This window comes from Microtus pennsylvanicus, chromosome X, assembly GCF_037038515.1.
Source record: "Microtus pennsylvanicus isolate mMicPen1 chromosome X, mMicPen1.hap1, whole genome shotgun sequence".
Taxonomy (NCBI): Eukaryota; Metazoa; Chordata; class Mammalia; order Rodentia; family Cricetidae; genus Microtus; species Microtus pennsylvanicus.
In genome coordinates this window covers 141,417,419-141,443,879 of record NC_134601.1, presented here as the reverse complement: position 1 = coordinate 141,443,879, position 26,461 = coordinate 141,417,419, and the positions used below count along the sequence as shown (strand labels likewise).

Sequence of the window (26,461 nt, the reverse complement as noted above, 5' to 3'; positions counted from 1 at the left end):
TGTTTCATAATCTCACAGCTATATTATACACACATACTCTTCTTAATCCTTTAAATACTGCTACAATATCCTGTGCTTTGCTAGTATGGAGTTTCTAAATATTGCTGAAAGGTGATCAAAAATTACAAGTTGTTTGTATATAGTTAATTGATGATTGAGATATAAGAATATTCCAATAGCTGAGATACTTCCCCTTTTCCTTTCATGCATTATAAAATCCCATATTGAAGCATGATTAATATAAGGTCATGAATGCTTACAATTTCTATACAGGTGCATTTCTTCTTAAACCATAGGTTTAGTCACAGAAATAGCAGAATTATAGGTTTATACTGTTTTTATAATGTAAAAAGTCCTGTGGAAATCATTTTCCTATAACTTATCCTTCTGGTTGTTCATTTATTTAACTTATTGATCATCTCTTAGTTCAACAATCTAAATGAGATTCAGGGTTTGTATAAGCTCAGTTTCCCTATGATAAGTATATTTAAACAGTATCCATAGAAACACAAATTTATCAAAAATGGGGAGGAAACGAGTTAGAATTTAGATATTGTGACTTGAGCCTTAATATTAATATGTACTCTCACTTCCACAATCCCAACTGAATTGGCTGCCAAGTTTAAAAAGAAGCAGCTACTTGGAACTAGGGTGAGGAGGTGTAGGGGTTCATCTTCGTGGGACAAACTTCTGAGGAACCTCTACTTGACAACTGGGTATAGATGGGAGTGCGCTCACAGAATAGACCAAAACCAACATTGAACTTCACCTCCTTTCTAAAAAGAACGGAATTGGAGGTCAGAATAATATGCATGGAACTTTGAACCTGGTTTGTTTACAAACACTGATAGCCCCAGAAAGCCTCCAGAGTGAAGGAAAACATGGCAAGCTGAGATCAAAGCAGAGCCTGCAAATAGGGCCTTTCTGTGCTGCAAGGCAGGGCACACAAAGGACTGGTCACTCTCTTCCTGGAATAGAAGTCAGGTCAATCTATGAAATGTTTCGATGGAAAAATTAAAAGCATTTTTCCTCCTTGGGACAGCCCATGACTCCCTCCCCAATTCTTTTACCATGTTACACCATAATTTGTATTAGTCACATTCCAAGAGGAGGGATTTAAGAACATGAGGATGGATGGGAAAGACTACACTATTTGTCAGGGGGCAGGGGATCAAATCTCACAGACCGTACAAGAATGAAGAAACCCATTATGAGGCTTCTGAAAAGATACAACATAAATGGAGAATAATGTTAGAAAGCCAAAAGGAATCTATTTCAGAAATATGTTTTGGGGGCTGGAGAGATGGCTCAGCAGTTAAGAGCACATACTGCTTTTTCAAAAGTCCATATTAGGTGCCTAGCACCTATATCAAAGCAGTTCACAACAGCTTGTACTCCAGTACTCCGGTTCCAGGGGACCTGACACTCTTCTGGATTTCTAGGGCACTTGCACTCATGTTCATAAACCTACAATCTTTATACACGTGTCATTAAAAACACAACAGAGCCAGGTACATGTCTTTAATCCCATCAGCTAGGAGAGGGGAGAGGCAGAGGTAGATTCTGAGTTTGAGGCCAGCCAGGGCTACATAATGAGACCCTGCCTCAAACAAACATACAGTATGTTTTCTCTAGGAAATGGCTGGTTTGGGTTACCATGTATGTTGTGTTTTCTATTAAACAAATTATACATATCCTGCCTGACAGTTTTTATACTACACCAATGTGAAGAAATGACGAAAAACACTGCTAGAAAAGGTATTTTACCCCCTGAAACAGTGGTTCTTAACCTTCCTAATGCTGTGATTCCTTAATATAGTTCCTAACGCTGAGGTGATTCCAACCATAAAATTGCTCTGTTGCTACTTCAGAACTGTCCTTTTGCTACTGATATGAACTGTAATGTAAATATATGCTATGCAGGACCTCTGACATGTGACCCCAAAGGGGCTGAAACCCACCACAGAATAATTTGTACAACTTTTAAGGGGAACAAGTTTGTGACCCAGATATTCTATTCACCCATCATACCACTTGGAGGTATACTGCAGCCAATTAAGGAATTAAAAAAATCAAGCTGGGTAAGATGGTACACACCTTTAATCCCAGCACTTGGGAGGCAGAAACAGGTGAATATCTGAGTTCAAGGCCAGACTTTCCATAAAACAAGGACAACCAAGGCTACACAGAGAAACCCTGTCTTAAAAAAAATTAATAAATTAAACCATAGTTAAACCATAGGGGGGAATAGAATAGGTAATTAAGAAACAGAAATGAAATTGAAAACATAATTAAACATTTTAAGTATTTATTGAAAAACAGAAGGATAACAATGAAATGGATTCCATATGCAAATAGGAACAGAAAATAGCATGCTGGTTTTCTTCAGTTTCAGCCATTACTAATTTTTTGAATGCTTGAACTTCTTTTTTTAAATTACAGTAATCGTTAAAATCTGTCAGCCAGGAGGGGGAAAAAAATCAATCTTATCTGTATGTCGTGTTTCTCTATCACCTTATGGCCTGTAAAAATGTTTGTAACTCTGCTTTAAAAAAATACACTTTGTAAATAAAAAAATATCAAAAGATCAGAAGCCCAGTGTGGGGAGTGCATGCTTGTAGCATACTCTTGGGAAGGTGAGACAAAAGAATTTGGAGTCAAGGCCAGCCTGGGCTATATAGCAAAGCTTTTTTTAAGTAAAAAAAAGGGGGGGACCTTAAATAAAAAATACTCAAGAATATTAAAATCCCCTATTGATTACCGATAACATTTTTGTGGGATGTTTAAGTCTTAAGAGAATGAATTCCTTTTATAATCAAAAAAATAAGCTACTTAAAAATATGCATGTTAATATAGCTATATGAGAAAACTTACATAAAAGACACCATCAGTAGTGGGTCTTAGGTAACAGAAATGGGATATTTCCTCATTCCTCTCTGTCATATTGTTTGGAATGCATTAAGATACTTTATGTATCTTTACAGAAGGGACTTTCTGACAATAAAAACATACGAATGCAGCAGTTATAATTCCAGGCAAAAATTGATGGGCCATTTAGCTTAAGACATCAGAGGAAGCACAATAAAACATCAGAGTGCAAAGCAAAAAAAAAAAAAAAGTAAGTTTAAAAGCCCAATCAGCAAACAGAAGAAATCTGAGTAAGTACAAGCAGCCTAAGAATTGTTTAAAACAAACATAACACACTTCAATTTCCTAAAGAAACAAAAATACAGAAAATAATGGATTTAAATCACAACTTCTGGTGAAGTAAGATGCATAGTTTATGTTTGTAGTGAGTTGGCCAATAATTATGGAAATACTAGAGAGCTGGCAAACAAAGTCCCTCCACAACTAAGCTGACAGTCTCTAAGTGGCAGGATCACAGCCTTTCATACACTTTACTGGTTCTCCCTCTTTTTTTTTTCATTAGGAATCCTGAAAATTTAAATATTTATTTATTTATGCAACAGTAAGTAGGTAGAAATCTCAAAGTTAGATATAAGTAAAAACCACAAGAACAAAATTTGTTTGTCTCTTAAGACTAAGTGGTCTATTTTCTTCCTTTGACCTTTGATTAAAAACAAGCTGACTTTAATTTCTTGTTTTACATTTTTGTTAAGTGCTGCTGATTTAACCAGGGGTTGTTTGCATGCTAAACAAATACTGTTCCAGAGCTATATCCATACTTCTGCCTTTTAAAAATTTAAGTGAGGCAAAATATGGGCATGCCCTAAAAGGAATACCAAGATTCAGGGAGCCTGTTAATAGGCTTGAGGGGGCCCTGTAATTCTGGGCTAACTTAACTAATGGCCTAGGGCTCACTAACAGTAAATTAAATTTCTATACCATCAGCTGCCCTGATGGATCTGATACCTCAAACAGGACAATAAACAAAGTGCCATCCAAACAAATAAAGGGGAAATAATAATTCTTTGAAACTTAAAGAATACCTATTGACTAAATAGAAAATTGCTTACAGGGAGCCAGAGCAATGGCTCAGCAGTTTAAAGTATATACTGATCTTACAGAGTAGAGTTCAGTTCCCAGAACCCATACTGGGTGGCTCATAGCTGCTTACAACTCCAGCTTTAGCAGATCTGACACCCTCTCCTGGTCTCTGCAGGCACCTGCACTCACATGCACATACCTTCACATTAAAAAAGGGGGGGTATGATAGTGCTCACTTTTAATCCCTGAACTCTCGAGGAACCAAAAGGCACATGGATCTCTTCAATTCCATACCAACTAAGGCTGTATCAATAGTAAGATCCTGTATCAAAGGGGAAAAACCCATAGAAAACAACAAAAAAATATTTACAAAGTGCCTCAAATCTCTCACATTTACAGAATATATATTTTTAAGGATTCATTACCCTTATTAATGGACTCTTTAAATGAAGATTGCCAATTTTGATTCAGGTCATTCAGACTGGACTGCTCACTCCCATTCTTGAAAGAACAACCCGTGGTGAAGTGTTCGTTTGCATGTTAAAAAATGCAGAGTATGCTACAGTCATTCACCATAAAAATGTAGAGAATAAAACAAGTTTGAAAAACAGTTTTCCTGTAAAAACCATATTCTTTTGCAAAGGAAAACCACTTTCATAGGTGTAGACCCTGTGTATCTGGCTAAATGTCTCCTTACAAATGCCAGTGCTATGCATTTGCTTTGTGCCTGCTGAGGACAGAACCCAGGCCTTTCAGGGTCAGGCAAGTGCTTTCTATTACTAAGCCACGCCCTCAGTTCAAAATACAATTTTCCATTCATATTTATCATTGAAATGCTCACTTGACAGTGTCACTTTGCAAGGTATTATAAACTTTCCTCTTTCATGAAGCTTAGGTAACAAGAAAGGCAAGAGGATACTGAAATACAGTGAGTATATCACTTTGCAAAATGTCATTAAAGGCACAAGCACCCACAGAATACGGCTAAGATAGCATTTCCCAAGCTGGTATTTCTGGAGAATGAGTAGTTGAGTTGCACATCGTATTACTCTCTAAGAAAATAAGAACTGTCTCTTCTTGGGTGTTAATGATGCCTGCTAATATATCAAAGTACACATGAAACCTTAAAATCTAAAACATGGAATAACTACATAAAATTCTGTTCACATTCTAATAACTTCTTTAGCTCTATTAAAATGTATCTAATTTACATTGAAATTTTTTCTTCAAAAGATGGGATTCTCAAACGAAGGGGAAATCTATGATATATTCTGTCATTTATAAAAAGTATGGTATGCCAGTTTTCTGGTTAAGACTTGCCACACTTTCTATTTAGCAGCTGAAAGTAGTGTACATAATACCCTTAATTTTTGCCTTAGCCTTTAAGTCAGAGAGGGGCAAAATGACTTATTCTCTGTTCCTTTCCTAGTATCACCTTCTTTCCCACATATTGTAATTAGCTTCCCAAAATGCTAATGAAGTTAATTATTGGTTCATATGTCAAGAAGTCTTTGCCTACTTTCAAAATATTACTCTAAAATTGAAGATTCAATATAACGAGACTAAAAAGTTTGAAAACTTACAACATAGTAGAAGACAGCTGAAAAACACACTAATCTATTAAAAATGGGCTAAATAAGTGCTGATTCAACTGATAAACACATAAACATATTAAAACATGCTAAATAAGTGTTATGATTCAGCCAATAAACACCAATCTACTAAAAACGGGCTAAATAAATGCATGGTTCAAATAAACAAAAGGATTATGTGTCCCTTTAGATTGGTGGTCAGGGATAACTTCTCAGTGAAAATGACATCTGAGCTCAAAGCCAGATGGAGGTGAGCCAGCTGACTTTTCTGAACACAGTTTTAAAGGGGAAAGGATCTTCCATTTCTCTCCAATAATGGGCTTCCTGGATTTGGCTGTGTGCTTTGCTCCACCACGTTAAGCTTCATTACCACAAATATTTTTTCTAAGTCTGAATTTTCAATGTCTGGGAGGACTGCTTTTATTAAGTGAGCAGCTGAAGTTCTTCCATTTCTAACATGTTACTGTTGAAATTTGATGAAGTCTGCAATCTGCATGAACAGCTGCTATGTTACGATGATGCACTGCTGTCTAAGAGCTTCACAATGACATGCTAAGTTCAGATTCAAGAGCGACTCAGTGGCTCATATTCAACCCTATTTGGTTCTTAGAACTTTTAGCACCTCCAGAGTCCTCTCCCATCTTACTCCAGTCTACAATTCCAGTCAGAAGGAGATGTTAATCTTAAGAGATTTTGAAGAACACATCTTTTCCATATTTTCCTTGCCCATAAACTTTGAATACATTCTTGACTTGAGATACAGGGTAGAGTTCAAAATCCTTCTAACTTGTCAGGCTGTTGGTCTCCTGCCACCATTTTTCAAGACTCTTGACTGTGTCCTTTCTGCTTTAAATATTGTAGAGGCGAAAGGTATTCTCCCTCAAGGTGGCTAAGATGTGAGACAGTGGCTCATTTCTGATTCTGGCCATTTCTTCCACAATATACAGACCCAAACCTGGGTGTGCATACTGGCAAAGGCTTTTGGGAACCCGGCGAGGTAGAAAGTAAGGAGCATCAGTTTCAACAAGGATTCTCTCCAGAGGAATCCTCTTTAGAGACTCACGTACCTGCCAGGCAGAAGTGTAAGAAAGAACCGCTGTGAAGCCGACAGACATGTTTGGAAAGTATGCTAGCAGGGGCTCAATGAGTGGATAACTGCCAGTGAAGCAATGCCTGTGGATCTTGTAGTCATAGGGCACACATTTTTTCATGATGTCCAGTAGGTCTTCATCAGCGTCTCGGCAGTGAATCACCAAAGGCTTTTTCATAGACACAGCTAACCGTAACTGTCGCTCAAATACCTTAGCCTGCTCTTGGACAGGTGTGGTGCATTTGTAAGAGTAATCCAAGCCCATTTCTCCAAAGGCCACAGCCCTGGGGTGGCGTAAGGCATATAAGATGTTTCTTTCTTGATAGTCATTATAGTAACGTGCAAAATGTGGGTGACAGCCAAAGGCCCCCCAAACCAGATCTTCACTTAGTAGCTGTTTCCATAGGCCATCTCTTAGGGTACGGGGATCACAGAAATCAGTGATGCAGCCATGAAATTCCTTAGAAAAAGTGCAGTTATAAATTTTCCTGAACTGAGAAAAGCTTCCTTGGAAGGACAACTTGGAAAACAGCATGTCCAAGTGACAATGAGTATCAATGAAACCTTCCAATTGACTTGGATGCAAGCGACTCCTTGGCAGGAAATCAGATGCACATGCTCCATGAATACATGAAAGCTCACCCTCTTGATAGGTGTTTTTTCCCCGTGCTTCTGCATCTCTGGAGGATAAAATTATACGGGAATTCCAGTATTCCTCATCATCTATTCCTTGCATACGACTGGTCATCTCTTCAGAGGTCATTGTATAGTAAGAATAACCAGCTGGGATGTCCTGTGCAACTGTCCCATCAGTGGATGCAGACGTGCTGCTGCTGCTGCTGGGATACTCCACCTTTTCTTTCGAAACCTTGTTACGGATGGCCCAAGAGTTGGTATAGTCATTCCAAGGGCTGTAGTATGAATTAGGCTGTAGGAGCTCTTTCTTATTCTGGTAGGGTCCTAGCTGTGAAATGGCTGAGAGGCTCGGTGAGAATGGCTCATCTTGAATGAATCTGGCTGTGGAGGTCTTAACATTAGACCTGCCACTTCCTGAAGAGCTAGACGCCTCAAACACTCCCCTTTCTTTAGGCTTTAGGAATGAAGAACAGGAGTTATCCTCACTCTGATATTCTGGGAGTAGAAATTTTTTTTCACAACTAAATATATTTCTGCCACCAAATAACTCCTCATTAGGCGACTTATAACGATTCAGAAGCCACTTCCTCTCACCAAAGTTGCCTATCTTCGGAGGCTGAGCTGCAAAAGGAACATCTCTGGACCGTCTTCTAGCCACCTTAGGATGCTCCATTCTGGCTTCTGAACATTTCTCTTGGGGCACAGTAAACTCTGTAGGGACTTTAGGACACACTACTCTGGCCTTAGGAACCTCCACTAGGGGATTGATGGGCTCAGCTCTGGGCTTTTGAAGGTCTGCTTTGGGCATGGGAAGCTGCCCACCAGGTTCCATCCTGGGATTTGGAGGCTCCCCTCCGGGCTTTAGAGGCTCCCCTCCGGGCTTTGGAGGCTCCACTCCGGGCTTTGGAGGCTCCACTCCGGGCTTTGAAGGTTCCACTCCGGGCTTTGGAGGCTCCACTCCGGGCTTTGAAGGTTCCACTCCGGGCTTTGGAGGTTCCACTCCGGGCTTTGGAGGCTCCACTCCGGGCTTTGGAGGTTCCACTCCGGGCTTTGGAGGCTCCACTCCGGGCTTTGGAGGCTCCACCAAAGGCTTTGGTGGCTCCACCACAGGCTTTAGTGTCTCCCTTCCCCTTCCAGGTTTTAGAGTCTCCTTTCCAGGCTTTGAAGGAGGTCCTGGCTTAAACTCCACTCCAGCCTTCACATGAGTCCCTCCAGCCCTGGAGTGTTCCACTCCAGGCTTTGTTCCAGCTCCAGATTTAAGTTGCTTGGCTCCTGCCTTAGGAAGCTCCACCTCAGGCTTAGGAGGGGCTCCTGGTCTGGATTTTGCACTAGCACCAGGCTCCACTTTTCCTTTAGGGGTGCTAACTTCCCCCTTTCCTTTTGTGGCACCAGCTTCCCCCTTTCCTTTTGGGGTACCAGGCTCCCCCTTTCCTTTTGGGGTACCAGACTCCCCCTTTCCTTTGGGGGTGCCAGCCTCCCCCTTTCCTTTTGGGGTATCAGTATTTCTCTTCCTTGTGGGAGCACCAGCTTTCCCCTTTCCTTTCAGGGCACCAACCTTTTCTTTCGTGACATCAGCCTCCTCTTTTTTTTTCAGGGCGCCAGCCTCCACCTTTTCTTTCGGGACACCAGTCTCCTCTTTTCCTTTTGGGGCAACAGCTTCCCTGCTTCCTTTCAGGGCACCAGCCTCCCCTTTTTCTTTCTGGGTATCAGTTGCCTCCTTTCCTTTTGGGGTACCAGTATTCCCCTTTTCTTTTGAGGCACCAGTCATCTCTTTTGCGCTTGGAGCCATCCCTTTTCCTTTTGGGGCAGTCCCTCTTTCTTTCTGTGTTGATCTCCCCAGGATACTCTGGATAGCTTTCTGGTAAATCACAGAAGAACCTTGTTCTTGAACTCTGCCCCTCCTTTTCTGGTTTTTTTTTGGCTCCTCAGTCTTATTTCGCCCTTCGGCTTCTGCGGTAAATTCAGAGTTGCAGGAGCCATGTTTGTTATGACTGTAGGCGTCCTCCAGAGAAGACATCTTTATGAAACTAGATGGTGATAAGGGATTACCACCTGGAATTAAGAGGAGAAAATGTACTGTAAGATGAGCCACAGGAAAAGTTTCGCAATAGAGTTTAGAAAGTCTTCCTTCTGGGCTTTTTTTTTTAGCCTTTGGGCCCTGTAGGGCCCCTAGCCGCACCTAATCACTTCACAAGTCCCTGAGGCAACTGAATTTGCTATGGGAGAGGTTCTTACCTTAGCACCACTCAAGCGGTAACAGAACTCACCGCTGCGGCTCCTTCTGCGATGCCTCCGGAACCTTTCGGCTCCTTCTGCGATGCCTCCGGAACCTTTCGGCTCCTTCTGCGATGCCTCAGGAACCTTTCTTCATATTTTAAGTTTCTTAGGAATTGCCAAAGACCTTCCACCTCACTTTCAAAGTGCTCTGGAAAAGTTAGCGACCAGGAGTCTCAAGAGGCGTGACAGAGCGACTGACCGCCACAAAGAGCTTCCTAGAATGACGAGCGGTTTCACTTTTAGCCCGTGTTTCCTGTTTGCTGACGTACTTCCGGCTCATCAAGAATGTACCATTTGGCTTGGGGTTCCGGGCCCCTCCTCCTGACTAAGGAGGCCTGGCCTCTCAGGGCTGTTTCCTGTTTGCTGACATACTTCCACTTCCGGCTCATCAAGAATGTACCATTTGGCTTGGGGTTCTGGGCCCCTCCTCCTGACTAAGGAGTCTTGACCTCTGGCCCAGCCTCCGGCGGCGTTCCTCTTATTCATAGTAGACTGACTAGAAGCCTCGAGCACCTTCCTCAGCCCCATCCCTTCCTGAACACATTTCTGTTACCACAGTTAACCATCATTCTTGTGGATAGATATACGGTCCTAGCTAGACCTCCAGTGGTAAGCTGGAGCCATTACTGACACCATTTTGTATGTATTTGGGTCAGTTACCTTACCATTCTCTACTATTCTCTCTCCCACCTTGCGGCTTGTTGCTCCGATCCCATTAAGAATAGTACAGTTGTGGCTTTGAAAGCATAGTTTACATCTATGATCTACCCCTTTTCCCCTCCTCTACCTCTCAGACCTATGTAACCCCTTTCCCTTACCCCCTTTGTCTCCTTTCCCACTCTTTAATACCACCCTTCTCACCCATTCTATACTCATCCCTGTATATATGTATGTGTGTGTATAATCATATAAACATATATACAGACACACACGTTTTCCAAGACAGGGTTTCTCAGTGTAGCCCTGGCTGTCCTGGAACCTCTCTTGTAGACCAGGCTGGCCGTAAACTCACAGAGATCTGCCTGCCTCTGCCTCCTGAGTGCTGGGATTGAAGGTGGGCAACACTGCTGCCCAGCTGTGTTTTCTTTTATGAAATCCTGAAATGATATATCCCTGTTATAATTTTTGAAAACAGCAGAAGAGGGGGAGTTATCATGTGACAGGGCCCACATGGAGGGTATTTTTATTGGGGGACAGAATGAGAAAGGGGAGAGAAAAGGGGGAGACCAGTCTCTGGAGACAGGGATGGAGGAAGAAAAGAAAGACAGGCAAAGAAGAGAGAGTGAGGCAGAGAGAGAAAGATAGACAGACTGAGAGGTAGAGAGAGAGCCAAGGAGGCAGAGAGAGAGAGGCAGAAAGGCAGAGAGAAAGGGAGAAAGGAGATAGGCGGGTCCTGCCTTTTTTTTTTTTTTTTTTTGGTTTTTCAAGACAGGGTTTCTCTGTGGCTTTGGAGCCTGTCCTGGAACTGCCTCTGCCTCCCGAGTGCTGGGATTAAAGGTGTGCACCACCACCGCCTGGCCCGGGTCCTGCCTTTTAAAGGGGGTGTAGTGCTTGTGCACAGAGACCAAGTAGTCAGGACCCTGAACAGGCCAGAATACTGCCTGAGTACTGGCAAGCACATGGGTATATCCTGCCAATATCCCAAGAGCCAGTCCAGGTACATAAATGCTAACTCCCTATCATTTATGCATTGGTCAAACCAGCCTCCTCACCTTTAAAATTTACACGACTTGTTCTGAAAGATTAACCTTTTGCTTTAGTCCTACCATTATACATCCTATTCTCTTATGGATGAACAGACTTCTACTATTTTGTGTCAGTGCCACACTAGACAATAACCTTTGATAATGTTTGAAGTATAAAATAGGAATAAAAATGAATGTTAAAATTCATTGAACTATGCAGTTAAAAGTGTTATGCCTGAGTCATGAGACCCCTTACCCCCCGTAAGACCACCAAAGCCAACTTCTGATGCAATTACACAAGGTTTCTTTATTGTTCTACAGGCTTGCAAGCAGGGACTTTGTCCCATGCACTGCACCAATGGAGCAGGTCGGGGAGAAAGGCCCAGAGCTCACAGTGCAGGGGATCTTTAAAGGGAAAACGGAAAGCAGGGAGTTACATGCCTTGGTGTTACTGGATTGGGCAGGGGGATAGTTGGCTCTAAATCAAGAGGGGATTTTTGTAAGTTTCCACAAAACCACCCTATAACCGTAAAAAAAAAACAAAACAAGCAAACAAAAAACCCCAAACTTGTTTGTCTAGCTTCTGATTGGCTGTCCTCAAGTGTTAACTGAGGTTTCTATCCCGCCAGGTCCAACAGCCATTTAGTCCCAAAGAAACACACAGAGGTCTACATTAGTCATAAACTGGTTGTCCCATTAGCTCAGGCTTTTTATTAACTAATTTCTACACTTAACCCATAATTCTTGTCTGTGTTAGCCATGTGGCTTGGTATTGGTACCTTTATCAGTGAGGCGTTTTCATTTTGTTTCCTCTGTGTCTGGGTGATGGCTACAGACTGAGCTTTCCTCTTCACAGAATTCTCCTGTTCTTGTTTCCCCACCTCTATTTCCTTCCTGGTCACTCCACCTATACTTCCTGCCTGACTACTGGCCAATCAGCATTATATATATACAAGTGACAAATATTTACAAAGTACAAGACCATTGTCCCACAGCACTCAAGTCTCTGGGCAACCAGGCAGTTTTTGAGCCAGTCATGGATTTTCTCTGAATTCACAGGTACATGGGGTAAAGTGCCTAGGGTGGGGTGCCTGCTAGGTTAGACTCTCACAAAGATGGGTGGGGCCTGGGTTAAAAATGGCTTTAGTTTTGTCTCTTCATTCCCCCTTTTTCCTAGATACTTGGGTGTTGGAGGGAGCTGCTTGTTCATCCCGGCCTCCCAGAACTGAAATAACCACACAGATGCTGTATTAATTAAATCCCTGCTTAGCCCATTAACTCTAACTTCTTTTTGGCCAACTCTTACATCTTAATTTAACCCATTTCCATTAATCTGTACATTACTATGTACATGGCCTACCAGCAAAGACTCAGCATGTCTATCTCCTGCGGCAGCTCCATGGAGTCTCCCTAACTCCACCTTTCTTCCTCCCAGCATTCAATTCTGTCTTCCCCACCTACCTAAATTCTGTCCTATCAACAGGCTAAGGCAGTGTTTTTTTTATTCATTAATGCTAATTACACCACACAGAGGGGACTCATATCACCTGGGGGCCCAATCTTAGGTCCCAAATGCTGGACCATTGTTTGACCCTATCATAGTGGGAAACCCATACATGGGCAGTATATCTTCCAGCAATTTCTTGACCACAATCTGGGAAGTCTCATGCCTGGTAGGGAGTGCCTTGGTTCATTTAGAGAAGGTATCTATAAAGACTAGAAGGTTCCTATAGCCAAATTTACCATGTTTGACTTCCATGAAGTCAGCTTCTCAATACATACCTGGTTTGTTTTCTCAGAGCCGAGTTCTGGGGTTTTGGGGGTTGGAGATGGCATTGGCTACTTGGCAGGCCTGGCAGCTGTTGACCAGGTCCTCTGTATCTGGTTTTTATTTTCTATTTTTACTTCTGAATGTTTCAGCAAGTCCTGCATCTGATGAGTCCCCATGTGGGAAGTGCGGTAAATTTAGTGCAGGATTTGAAGACCCAACAGCTTGGGCAGTGTGACTTTGCTATCAGCAAATCTCCACCATCCTCCAAGGCATTGTGTCATTGGTTTTCATCCATATAAGATCCTCCTGAGTGAATTTAGGTTGTCCAGCAATGCCGGGGGCCCAGGGTCCACCAAGACATGGGCCAAAGTGGAGGTCATTGCCACTTTCCTGGATGTTTAATCAGCCAAATGTTTCCTTTGTGCATTGGGCATATGACACCCTCAAATGGTCAAGGGCCATGTACCAATGCTGGTCAGGGAGCAGTGTACTGATCAAGGTGTAAGGGTTTGGTACTGTGGGATGGATATCCACTATCTCCTTGTTTACCTCTCTCAGGTCCTGCACTGGCCAGTAATCATTGGAGTAAGGCTTTTTTCCCCCAACAGCTGGGGGATTGTTTTAGGCTGGCTGAATGGGTCTCAGGATTTCACGTTCCAGCAGTTTATTTGTGCTTTCATCTTTGTAAGCAAGTCTTGGCCCAGGAGGGGATATGGGTATTCTAGTATCACCAGGAAAGAATAGGTTACCTCTCCCATTCCTAAATCCACTGTTCTTTGGGTAGTCCACGAGTAGTGTTTAGTTCCAGTGGCTCCCTGTACCCAGATATTTTTATTAGCCCCCTCTGGTTTTAAAAACACTGAGTTTTATGCTCTGGTATCTTCCATAAAGTCAACTTTCTTCCCCTCCACCTTTAGGGTTACCCTGGGTTTGGGGAGGAGGGTTGAAGCCCGACTCCCCTAATTAATGTCTACATCGAACTCCAGGAGTTTGGTCTTTTGCTGCTTCTTTGAACGTTCTCTTGCCCAGTGTCCTTTCTCCTTTCAGTATAAACACCGATTTCTCCCTAGTAGTCTCAGGTTCTTCTGACCTTTGTTTCTGCCCTCTCTATAGCCAGAAGCTGCTTGTTGTATTCCTGGCATGGGCCATCATCTAACTGTCTTGATATGGCCAAAATCTTGGCCAATTCCCAGTGGTGGCATTCTTCTAACACTTGGGCAACACTTGTCTTTTTTTCATTTTTTGAGTTCTTTTTCCTCTGTACTTTCCCTAGTGTTAAAAATTCTCTCTGCCACCATTATCAAATCTCTGATATTTCTTTCCCCTAGTCTATCTAGCTTTTGGAGCTTTTTCTTTATATCTGGAGCTGCCTGGTTCATAAAAGCAAAAATCAAGGATATTTCTGTCTCTGGAGTCTCCAGGTCCTAGGGAGTGTAGCACCTGAATGCGCTCTGCAAGCATCCCAGGAAAGCTGTGGGGCTCTCCTCAGGTCCTTGTCTCACATCATAAATCTTACTTATATTAGTTGGCCACCCGGCCCCTGCCTTGCGACTCACCAACAGAGTCTGGTCATAGACTTTGAGTCTTTCCTTACCTTCTGCTGAGTTAGGATCCCATTCTGGCCAAACAGTGGGGGACTCTATTATCTATGAGGGTTGAATTCACAGTGAACTCCCTAGTGGGTTCAGGGACAACTTTGTGGGCTACTGTGATGATCCTGTTTCTCTATTCAGTCATCAACAGAACTTGCAACAGCTGCTGGCAATCATCTCAGGTGGGCAGGTGGGTAAAGAAGACAGTTTCTAAGAGGTTAGTGAGGTCACATGGATTCTCAGAGAAGGGAGCATTTTGGGAATGCCAACTGTACAAATCACTAGTGGTGAAAGACCAGTAATGATACTGTTGGTTCCCAATCCTCATTTGGCGGCCCAGTTGGCCTCAATGGTAGGACCGCACGGCCCTGAGCTTGGGGAGTTCTCCCCGCCCTCCGCTTACTGCGGGTAGCCTGGGCTGGCCCTCCACTTGCTGCCTGATTCTCTAATGGAGCTTCTCCAGCATTGTCCTTGGCAGGTTGGAGGGGGGCAGAGGAGGTGTATAGGGTGGAGGAAAGATATCCTCCTCATCCAATCCCTTTGTAGGATTGGGGCAGAGACAAGTCCCCTGGGTTTTTGCTCAGCAGTCAATACCTTAACCTGTTGAGGAAAAAATGTTTTACCCCACTGAAGGGTTTTCTATTAGTCCCCACCAGGTGACTATATAGGTAATCTGATCTCGGTAACCAACATTTTCCACTGCACTTATAAGCCTGGCATTGTTTTGTTTTGTTTTGTTTTTGCAGTCACCTTACCATCACCCCAACATGCAAGGCAAAGCTCTAAGGGAGGAAAGGGAGTCTGTCCCATGTTAGCAGTGTCAGGTCCATTGTCAAAACAGTGAACAAAGATACAAAGAACAAGACAAACACAAGGGCCCAAGGAGAGGAAAAATACTTTGCAAACAGTGTCAGAGGTCTGTGGTCTTGATGAGCCCTGGACTCCAGACTCTAAAATACCAAAGACCATGTACTTTGGGGGCACTCTGTCCCCAGCAGGGTTGCTTGGTCCCTGCTCCTGTCAGGACCTGGGATGTCTTACCTTGTCCGAGCCGTCCAGTGTGCTGTTTGAGAAAAACCAGAAAAACTGGATCTTTGGAGGATTCCATATCTCTGAAGCAATCAGAAATGTAGAAGAGACTGAAACGAGAGAGGGGGGGTGGGGATGGGAACTCACCAGGCTGTCTGAAACTTTTGGGGCAGGGGGTCATGGGGAATCCAGAAATCCTGAACAAGCCCCCAAAATGTTATGTCTGAGTGGTGAGACTCCCCCCCCAGCAAGACCACCAGAGCTGACCTCCAATGCAATTACACAAGGTTTCTTTATTGTTCTACAGGCTTGCAAGCAGGGACTTTGTCCCATGCACTGCACCAATGGAGCAGGTCGGGGAGAAAGGCCCAGAGCTCACAGTGCAGGGGATCTTTAAAGGGAAAACGGAAAGCAGGGAGTTTCATGCCTTGGTGTTACTGGATTGGGCAGGGGGATAGTTGGCTCTAAATCAAGAGGGGATTTTTGTAAGTTTCCACAAAACCACCCGATAACTGTAAAAAAACAAACAAACAAAACTTGTTTGTCTAGCTTCTAATTGGCTGTTCTCAAGTATCTGGGAAGCCAGTTAGTTTTGAAGCTTATTGTGGTTTTTCTCTGAATTGATAGGTACATGGGATGGGACACCCAGTAGGGTGCCTGCTAGGTTAGACTCTCTGACAAAGATGGGTTGGCCTGGGTTTAAAATGGCTATAGTCTTGTCTCTTCAAAAGCAAATAACTCATTTGACATGAAAATAAGTTTAACTTTTCCATTCAAAGATAAATTTGTACCGTGTGTTAAGTTATAATAAGTTTACCCATCAAAATGTACTTTGGACTGCTTTGTATTTCTCAACTTTAATTATAATATGGTCCTGAATTCAGAAATATAAACATTAAATGTTTTCCCTTCCAAATCAATTTTTCCTCATATACCTGTCTTCTAGAGATGATTTCATATTCTGTAATCTCTGTGGTCAAAATTCTTCAAATGCCATAGTGGTCAGGCAGGTAACTTCATGTGGGAAATACTACATGGAGGCATGTGGGAAACTGAATATCACACATTCTGCCAAATGACATCTCGCATTCTGCTTTCAAGAAAATTGCATTTTAAAAAGGGAGGAATAGCAAAATTTCTGAGTGGGTGGAAGCATTTGCTATCACACCTACAGACCTAAGTTTGATCCCCAGGACCCACATGGTATAAGACAAGAACTGGTTCTTTCAAAATGTATTTTGACCCCATGGTATGTATGTTCATGCATACACATGTATACACACACACACAATAGAAAATTTCAAGGAATTATATCCTCTGGATTTAATCTAGTCTCTTCTCTGTTTAACTTACAAATTATGATAAACCTTATATTATCATCCCCACTATATTTTATCTGAGACAGGCTCTCATTTTGTAGCTTAGGTTTACATGGAACTCACTATTGCTATGAACTGGTGGCAATCCTTTTGCTTAGCCTCCCAAGTACCAGGATTATAGGCATTAGTAACCGGACCAGATTCACAGTTGTTTCTATAAATTTTCATTTTTAACAGGTTTTAAATCTCTTTTCCTGAATTCACTGGTAGATGGAGTTCATTTGTCTTTGAAATCACTTATTTTTCTATTTACTTCTTTAGTTTAGATGGAGTGTGAGTATGGTACACGTGCAATGGCACTTATTTAGAGATAAGAGGACAATTTTGGAGTGTGTTCTCTGCTTCTATTTTATTTTTGAGGAAAAGACTCTTGTTTTTGTCACTACTGTTTCTGCTTCCTGTTTGGTCATGGGTGTTATAATTACAAACCTGAGCCACTGCATCTGGCTTTTTTTTCTTTTTACCATGAGTTCCAGTGTAAAAGGAGGCAGAGCTTTCCTGTCCCAATTGCCCAGTTCCAAATAATCACACAAGAGCTTATATTAATTACAAAATGCTCAGCCTGTAGCTCAGGCTTATCACTAACTAGATCTTACAACTTATATTAACCTATTTTAGTTAATCTACAGTTTGCCACATGGCTTGTGGCCACCTGTCCTCTAGCATGTCTCATTTCTCTGGCAGCTGGCTTGCATCTCCCCTGAGTCTGCTCTTCTTCCTCTCTATATTTTCAGTTTTGCTTTCCTTCCTGCCTTATTCTGCCTTACTATTGGCCAAATAAGCTTTATTATAAACCAATGAGAGTAATATATATTCACAGCATACAGAAGGATTATCACACCGCATTCTAGGAATTGAACTCAGATCCTCAGGCTTGTGGACAAGTACTTTCATCTGCTGAACCTCACTGGCTTTGATATCACTTTTTATCTTTTAGGTGTCTTTTCACTCACCTCATACTTGAACAATAATTGACCACCGAGGCCAGCCCCTTCTTTGGTTTTTATAATTAAAATTGAAAATGTTAATTGTGTATATGATTTAATGCTGTGATTATTCAAAATGGACAAAATGCACATCAGTTTATCCAGTAGGAGCATTCAGTTACCCTTATTAAAATCCAGAGTTGTAGGCTGGAGAGGTGACTCAGTGGTTAAAAGCACTTACTGTTCTTGCAAAAGATCTTAGTTTAGTTCCCAGTACTGACATGGTGGTTCACAAACACCTGTTATTCCAGTTTCTGGGGATCCAATGCACTTTTCTGACCTTGGTAGGCTAATATGCATATGGTGCACATACATATCTTCAGGTACATACTAATAAAGTATATATATATGTGTGTATATAATGTTATATGCATACTCATACTCTTACTAAAACAATAAAAGAAAACATAATGTTAAATCATATCTATCAGAAGCACACACTTAACTTAAAGAAGGAACACTGGGCTTACAAACACAAATGTGGGCACACTCAGATTTTGAATCTCCAGCACCCACATTAAAAGCTGAGTGTGGCCACACTTGTGACCGTTACCTCAGTGCTTTTTGGAGGTGGAGACAGGAGAATCACTGAGGCTTATTGGCTGTCAGCCAAATTCCAGGTTCAGTGCCAGACCCTCAAGGGAAGATGGTAGAGAATGATAAAGCAGGACATCAGATGTCATTCTCTGTCCTCGAGAATACAGTCAAGTGCGGTTGCACACGTGTGCATATATACTACATAAACAACAAGGCCAATTAAATGCAAGAGACAAAGGAAATATTTAAAGGGAACTTTCAATGAGTCTGGCTCACATTAAGCTTAAAATCATAGAAATATTGTTCCACCAATTGTTCTCAATTTCTGTCTCCTCTATATGAGCAGCTCATCCTGTTGAGAGTTATTTGAAAGGTTAAAGACATATGCAATTCATGCCACATGGCACAAAAGAGTAACTATTAAATGTTGTGGGAGGTCCTTCCGCTCCTCCAGCCTATAGCCGCTGAGATACCAGCCCATTGGGGCGTGGTCTCTCTCCCTTTAAAAAAGCGGCCACTTCCCTCTCCTCTCTCTCTTCACTTTCTGCTCCGATGGTGACTAGACTCCCTTCCTGGTTGCGCAGAGGGCTGTTGTCTTGGACAGTGATCTGTAAGTTCCCCTTTAAATAAATACCACCCTATTAATCATAATTCCAAACTGGTGTGGCATTGTTTGTGACTTACGCCTACAATTAAAGTGGTTTTCCAGAAGAAGCACTTACTTAAATATGTGTTAGGGGTGGGAAGGATTTATTTTTCTTGTTGGGAAATGGTTTTCCAAAGTGGTTAAGGAATTTTTCTAGAATATTTTTGTCAGGTTCCAAAGAAACTCAGGGGAAATGGCTAACCTTAGTAGCTAATAGCATACAAAATGCATGCTGGCCAACGACTTTCTCAACATCACACACACCTCTTACAGAGTACTGGCTCCTCTCATTGCTTCTCACTGCTGCCCCCCATCTCCAGGCCCTGAGCTTTGCTTCCCTTCCCCCACCTTCTGATTCCTATTTAACTGCCACTACAGCCACAAGATCTCTCTGTCCTCTGGTTTCTTTTGGCCCTCTGTCCTCTCTCTCCTCTTGCTTTCTCACTCCCCCGTCTTTCCCCTCTCTTGGCCTGGTTCAGTCTACTGGGCATGTCTACTGTACTACTTTCTCTTCCTGCTGTGGACTTTTCCAGACACCTCTGGCTGTACTCTCTCTCTCTCTCTCTCTCTCTCTCTCTCTCTCTCTCTCTCTCTCTCATTATCTACAATAAAAACCTTTTCATCAGCCATACCTTGAATCGGTCATGTCCTCATTTTTGTTCAGTTTTTTACTGTTTTTGGTTTTACCTTAACCACTTTAGAATCCACTCCTTTCTCCACCCACATTGGCAGCTCAGATCTAGATTATTTAGCTTCCTGAAGAAATAGCAGGTAGAGTATCCATGCTTTTAGAGGGATTCCATGTCTACATTTTTGAGCTATGTGAAGGAAAGCAATCATTAAGACTGAGGATAATTTTACCCCTGTAACCAAGGTAGCTTTGTGCTATTTTTATGGGAAAATAAATGCATTTTTGTTCATCGTTGAAAGAAAAAGTATTTTGTGCCTCTGACACACATTTTGAGTCCCTTTTTGAGATTCCAAAGATAAGCCAAAGTTTACTAATTATAGAACTGAAAGTTAGACTTATTACTTTATTATAGTTTCTTTGTTGTAACCAGAAGGTGGTAAAAGTCAAATTATCTTCATATACTATTACCTAGATTATATATCTGTTCTCTTAGCTGATATATAGAATGTCTTGGGAAAACCCAACTCTTTTCTTTAACAAAGATTGTACAGGGCATAGATTTATTGATTTTAAGTTTGCTAATATTTTTCACAGTTTCTAATTATGATTCCAACAGGTATTATCTTTTGATGCCTATTTGGAAGATGAAGTGCCTGATAAAAGGCAAGAAAAGTATAGAATAAGATACTTTAAAATCTATTTCTACCTTGAAGATGACACCATTCAAGTAAATGAACCAGAAGTGATAAATAGCGGACTGCCTCAAGGTATTTATTCAAAACAACATTATGGTTCTTTTGCTTCTAACTCATGCCTTTATATATTGTTTGTCTTTAGCTTTTTGAAAGGCCTCATACTAATACTTGGGCATCTTAGTTATGCAAAGCCATGAATATTAACATGACATTAGCCTGTAGTTTGTGATGGTGACTTAGCTTATTTCTTACTTATAACTCAATATACCAATTTTTCTCCTCTGCCTATAGTCTCTAATATAGCAAACTCTCATGTGTTTGTGACCATGTCTTCAAATCTTTTAGTTTCTTTGGCACCAGTGCATCACTTCACTACATTATCCAGGATGCTATTGCTTCTTTTTTTATTGGGAGAAAAGAAAGTGTTTCTTCCCTGCAAATTTCAGGGTGCTATTATTTATTTTTCTTGAATTTTCTGCCTGTTATTTGTGTCATTCTAGCTTTTCTTTTCTACTGCTAACTAACACTATTTATGGTAATTATCATGACCTTGATATTTGTTTTATTGTGGTTGTTAGTTTTAACATTGCTGTGACCAATTTCTGATTAAAAAAAAAAGACCTTAAAGGAGGAGCTATCTATTTTGCTCATTGTTTCAGCTCATCATTGAGGGGTATGGAGCGCAGTGGAGCAGCTGACATTCTGATGATCAGCAAGCAGAGTAGAATTGTATCAGAGGCCAGGACAAGATAAAACTGTCAATGATATGCCAGTGATCTACTTGCTTCAATTAGAACCCACTTGCTACAGTTCTACACCCTTCAAAATGATCTATTCAAGTTTTGAATCCATTAATGTATTAATTCCTTCATTATAGTCTCAGTTATCCTCTTTGTTAGATCAGCACTGTCCTAATGTAATCATTCTGGAACTGCCCTCACAGTTGTAACCGTGGTATGTTTTTCTAGTTTCCTCGTGTTTCTGAGTCCAATCAAATCAACAAGATTAACCACCATAGTATCTCAACAGAACCCTGTTCCTTCACTCTGTACATGCCTGTAGTCTTTATCTGTATTCCACTTCTGTTGTAAATGAGAGTTAACCTTGTAGCTACAGAGAAGCTGATACTAGAGATCAAAGGAGGTGACATTTCATTTTGTGCTGTGCTTCTTATTCTGGAGTGAGACTGAATTCAGGATGCCATCAGGGGATAGCAATCATGATGGGGACAAGACTGACAATTTTTCATGTGTAAGATAGAGCAGTATAAAAGGATACCTGTAATAGGAAGACTCAAGTGTCCTTGATAAGTGTCTTTGATATCTAACTGAATGCATTTAGACGTTGCTTTTCACTAATAGTACAGTAGGAATATAGAAGGGGATTTGAGTGTTTGGTGTTGATGTAAATGACTTTCTAGAGTCCCTTATTCTCTAAGGAGCCATGATTTTCAACTGCAATAATGTGTGTGTGTGTGTGTGTGTGTGTGTGTTGTTTTTTTGGAGTATTGTCACCTGAAATATTTCAGACTTTGAAACTTTCCTCTCTGACTATACTGTATCATTTTCTTTTCCCTACTTCTTCACATTTACCCTACTATCCTGTTCTTGATTTTCAGCAAAACAAATACCCATGTCTTTTCTCTTTGTTGTTATTCAAACTTATGCTGTTCTCATTGTTTGATTATAGGAATGGGACAGTCGCCTACCATGGACTCCTTGTCTACAATTTCGATTTCATTCATGATGTGTTCTTTATGTGGCAGCTTAGAGAATACTTTGGAGTAGTGCTGGACTCCAAGAAGTGTGTAGACAGACTTTCCACAGACCAACAAAGAGAAGGCTCATGGACCAAATTCAAATGAGTGAATCATATAATACATTTATTTAAAATGTGTAGTGAGGGCTGGGAATGTAGGTTAGTTATAAAGCCCTTGCCCAGCACATGCAAGGCCCTGAGTTCTAGCTCCAGCACTGCAAAATCAAACCAACTAGCCAGCCAGCCAGACATTGGGGAAAATACAGTGAGTAATAGGGGGAAAGACACGTTGAACCCAGTCTAAATTGAAGGCAAGAACACTCGACCTGAGTCCTGAGATAGACAGCACCTCCATACCCTATTTTATAAGCTTTGCTAGGAGGCAGTGTGGCTTAGAGAGCAATATTGAGGGTAAAACAAGGAGAATTACAGACAGGAAAAGATTGGGCCAAAGGTTCACACTTACACAGATTGATGAGTATGGAGATGAGGATGCTCGGCCACAGCTGGAGCTCACCAGCAGTCCTATTGAATAGTAATAGGTTTTGTTTGTTTCTTGGGCAGGGTGCACTTGGGGCCAAAATTGATGTCACCAATGAATGAGTGATCGAATTAAAGTCTTATGAATATTTAGTACTCATGAATATTTACTGATGTATATATTTAGTGTACATGAATATTTAGAGCCCAGGTGCCACATATATTTAATATTTACTGAAAGTTTGTTGTTTCAGTCTTTTCATTCTTCCTTTCTATATTTAACACATACGTTTTGTACTTACTACTTTCTTATTGCTATGTCTTATAATTTCTGCCCATGTTGAATAAGATTTTTGCTTACTTGGTACTTATTTATGCCTAGTGCCTGCATAATGATTCATCATGATGAATTTAAAGAGGAAATTGGGGTGCAATCAAGGACTTATGAAAAAATCAAGGAATTTTTTTCTTCCTGATTGTGTAGCTTTATTGTGTTTGGTATATGGGATGATGAATTTGGAGCCAGTTGGCACTGCCAAAAAGTATTTGTTGAATACCTATCTTTGAAAGCCCAAGACCAGAGGATAGAACAAGATGAAGTCTGTTGCTGTGATGCGTTGGGAGGCATTACGCCTTCAAAGGACTGTTGAGACATCTATATGATGATACTCGCCAGGCAGTTAGAACCTTGTATGGAAAAACAAAACCAAGACTAGAAACCTGGACTGGGAATCAGGCACCCAGATTATAACCAGAATCAGCCTGCTTCCTTTTGTGAGGGTGAGCAGCCCCATTACTCTGCATCTCAGCTCCTATTCTATCTGTTCTCTGGCCAATATCAATGATTGTCCAGTAAATCTTTTAAGAAATATAAAGATACATTAAAAAGAAAAAGGGTCAGGCAGTGGCAGTACAGGCCTTTAGTCCTATCACCCAGGATGCAGAGGCAGGTGGATCTTGAGTTTGAGGTGAGTTTGAGGCCAACCTAGTCTACAGAGCTAGTTTCAGGATAGCCAGAGTTGTTACATAGAGAAATCCTGCCTCAAAATAAATAAATAGAAGTTTTGAAAAAGGTTTTCACAGACTTTAAGGGTAAAAATGTGGCATTTTATTTTGTGAAGGGACAAGCAGTTTTAGACACTTGGAAAGAATTATTTTCACATGTAAAGATTTTTTTTTTTAAATCAGCAAGGTCAGGCATAGTGATGTATATTTTTAATTCTAGCCCTCAGAAGACAGAGGTAGGAGGATCTCTGTGAGTTTAAAGCCGGCCTGGTCTATGTAGTTAGCCATAGGACAACCAGGACTCTGTTGAGAGACTTTGTCTCAAATAAACAAACAAGCAAGCAAATAAAAAACAAACAGTAACAACAAAACAATCTGCAAATATATATTAGGAATGTTTGAAATATTGAACATAAAGTGAAAATTACAACTTTTCTTTTTTGTGATCATGTGTTACTTTAGTATATTCAGTTAGTATGTGGACAGTATTGCTTTAGCAAAAAGTACATTTGAAACCTTTAATAAATAAATAAATAAAAGATAAAAAAAGATTTATTTTTATTTATATGAGTGTTTGCCTGTGTACTACATGTATGTTTGGAGCTGTATAGCCCAAAGAAGCCATTGGATACTCTGGAATTGGAATTACAGATAGATGTGAGTTGCCATGTGGGAGCTGTGAAGTGAATTTGTGTTCTCTACAATAGCACAAAGTGCTCTTAACCACTGAGCTATCTCTGACTCCTAAAATATTCTTTCTTCTAGGCTTTTCCTTACTCTTGTATTCCCTAACCAAGCTTTGTTTACTTTTAGATTACCTTTCCTACTGTTATATCCAGCTTGCACAAATGGGGGACTAGAGGTTCCAAGATACCGCAAACTTGCTTGAATTATTTGCTTGAATTGTTTGATTTTTATTATTACTTGTGCATGTGTGCAGGCATGTTTGTTTGTGGAGAGAGGCCACAGATCAACTTCAGATTCTTCTTTCAACACTTTCCTCATTTTTATTATCTTTTTTGAAACAGAGTCTAATTATGTATCTGTAGGTATGGACTGGAAGTTGGTATATAGATCAGGGTGGTCTTGAATTTATGAATGTCCACTTGCCTCTGCTTCCCGAGCCTTGGGTTTAAAGATGTATGACACCATGATTGGCTACTTTATTTTTTTTTTTGATACAAGATCTCTCATTGAACCTGGAACTCACTTATTCATCTTGGTTATCTGGCCAGCAAGCACCAAGGATCTTTCTGGCATCAACTCTATAGCTCTGGAGTCTAGACATGTGCTACCATGCCCAGTTTTCTTTTCTTTTGATTTGTTTTGATTATGGTTGCTAAGGATTGGAGCCTGGGTCCTCAAGCTTGCATGACAAGATTTTTACCTACTGAGCCATCTCTCTACCCTGTTATTAGTTTTAGATAAAAATTTAATATTCTTGAACTTTAGTGGCCCTTGTCTAGTTTGCTTTTAGTTCATGAACGTGTCCACAAATTGTCAAATGCAGCCTTTACAAGGATTTTAGAAAAGTGTATTTTTCTTAATTTCAAAACTCACAAAAGTAGTTTTCATGACGAGTTATAATGATTCACTTGAAAATTATTTTTATGTGAGGAGGAGGGAGCCTTTCTTGTTTATAAAAAACACGGGGAAAGAAACCCTGAGCAAAAGACTATTTTAATGTCTCTGAAAAAAATAAGAATTTCTGATTGGCTTATCTAGCATGCACAGAGCCCTGAGCTTGAGCCTTGGCATCAAATGGACTGCGTGTTGTCTGTAATCACAATACTAGAGAGGTAAAAGCTGAAGTGGCTAAGACATTTTGTTGGCAAAGATGCAGCTCAGAGGTTGTGGACAGCATACACAGTAATACACATTGAGTTAGTCAACAGAGTGGAGAAACCTGGTGGACTGTAACAAATCCTGTCGAAAGTAAGCACAAATAACCACTCTGCCATGAGGTTCTGTTTATAGAGAGACCCATTTCTCTTGAAATATTTATTATGATTGTCATTAAGGAAGGTCTGCTCAGATAGTCAATAACTTGAAAACTCATTTTCATGACTTCTTCGGGCTTTCTTAAGTAATCTAGGAAAAGAAGGTGGACTTGATAAGCTAATGGTTTAGAGCAGCTAGTCTTTGTGTCTTCAATTGCCTGCTACTGCCTCTCAGGCACCTGTGGGGCCTAGGGAAGAAGAGGCTTGGGATCAAGGTTAGGTATTATGTCCTGATTGTGTTCCTGTTTGCTCTAAATTGTTTTGATATTTTTCTAATTTACTGAGAGGCCAGATGCACTTATTCCATGTGGACCTTATAGTTCAGCAATCAGTGCAACAGTATAAATTATAATGCCCCAATACATACCATTTTAGTTGCTTCTACTATTTTTTATAGAGTGCAAGGCACTTGGGATAAGCTGGAGACAAAAAGAGGCATCCATTAGGGTTATTCAAAAAGATGTAATCAGTTTGCCTGAAGCTTCTATTCAGAATAATGTATTGTAATATATGAGCTCTTGTTGGCAAAGAGATTTGTGTGTGTTATGAGTCAAATAATTCATTGTCACAGTTTAAAACTTGCTTGAATTTCTTGTCAAGACATAGCTCTCTTTGGGGTTATATATGTTATGTTTATAGAATTCGTTGCCTCTGTGCTGGAATGTAGTTAAAACAATTTTACATCAGGCCAGGAATGTCAGGTAAACTCAGAAACTTAACCCTA

At 40.9% G+C, this 26,461-nt stretch overlaps 1 protein-coding gene across 1 annotated transcript in view; it reads left to right on the top strand.

The window, feature by feature from the left end:
• Efhc2 (EF-hand domain containing 2) overlaps window positions 1-26,461 on the top strand; it is a 152,232-nt gene that overhangs the window by 20,414 nt on the left and 105,357 nt on the right. Inside the window, exon 3 of the mRNA XM_075957038.1 lies at window positions 20,416-20,566. Within this exon, the coding sequence (XP_075813153.1) occupies window positions 20,416-20,566 (151 nt within the window). The remainder of the gene's footprint in view (window positions 1-20,415; window positions 20,567-26,461) is intronic.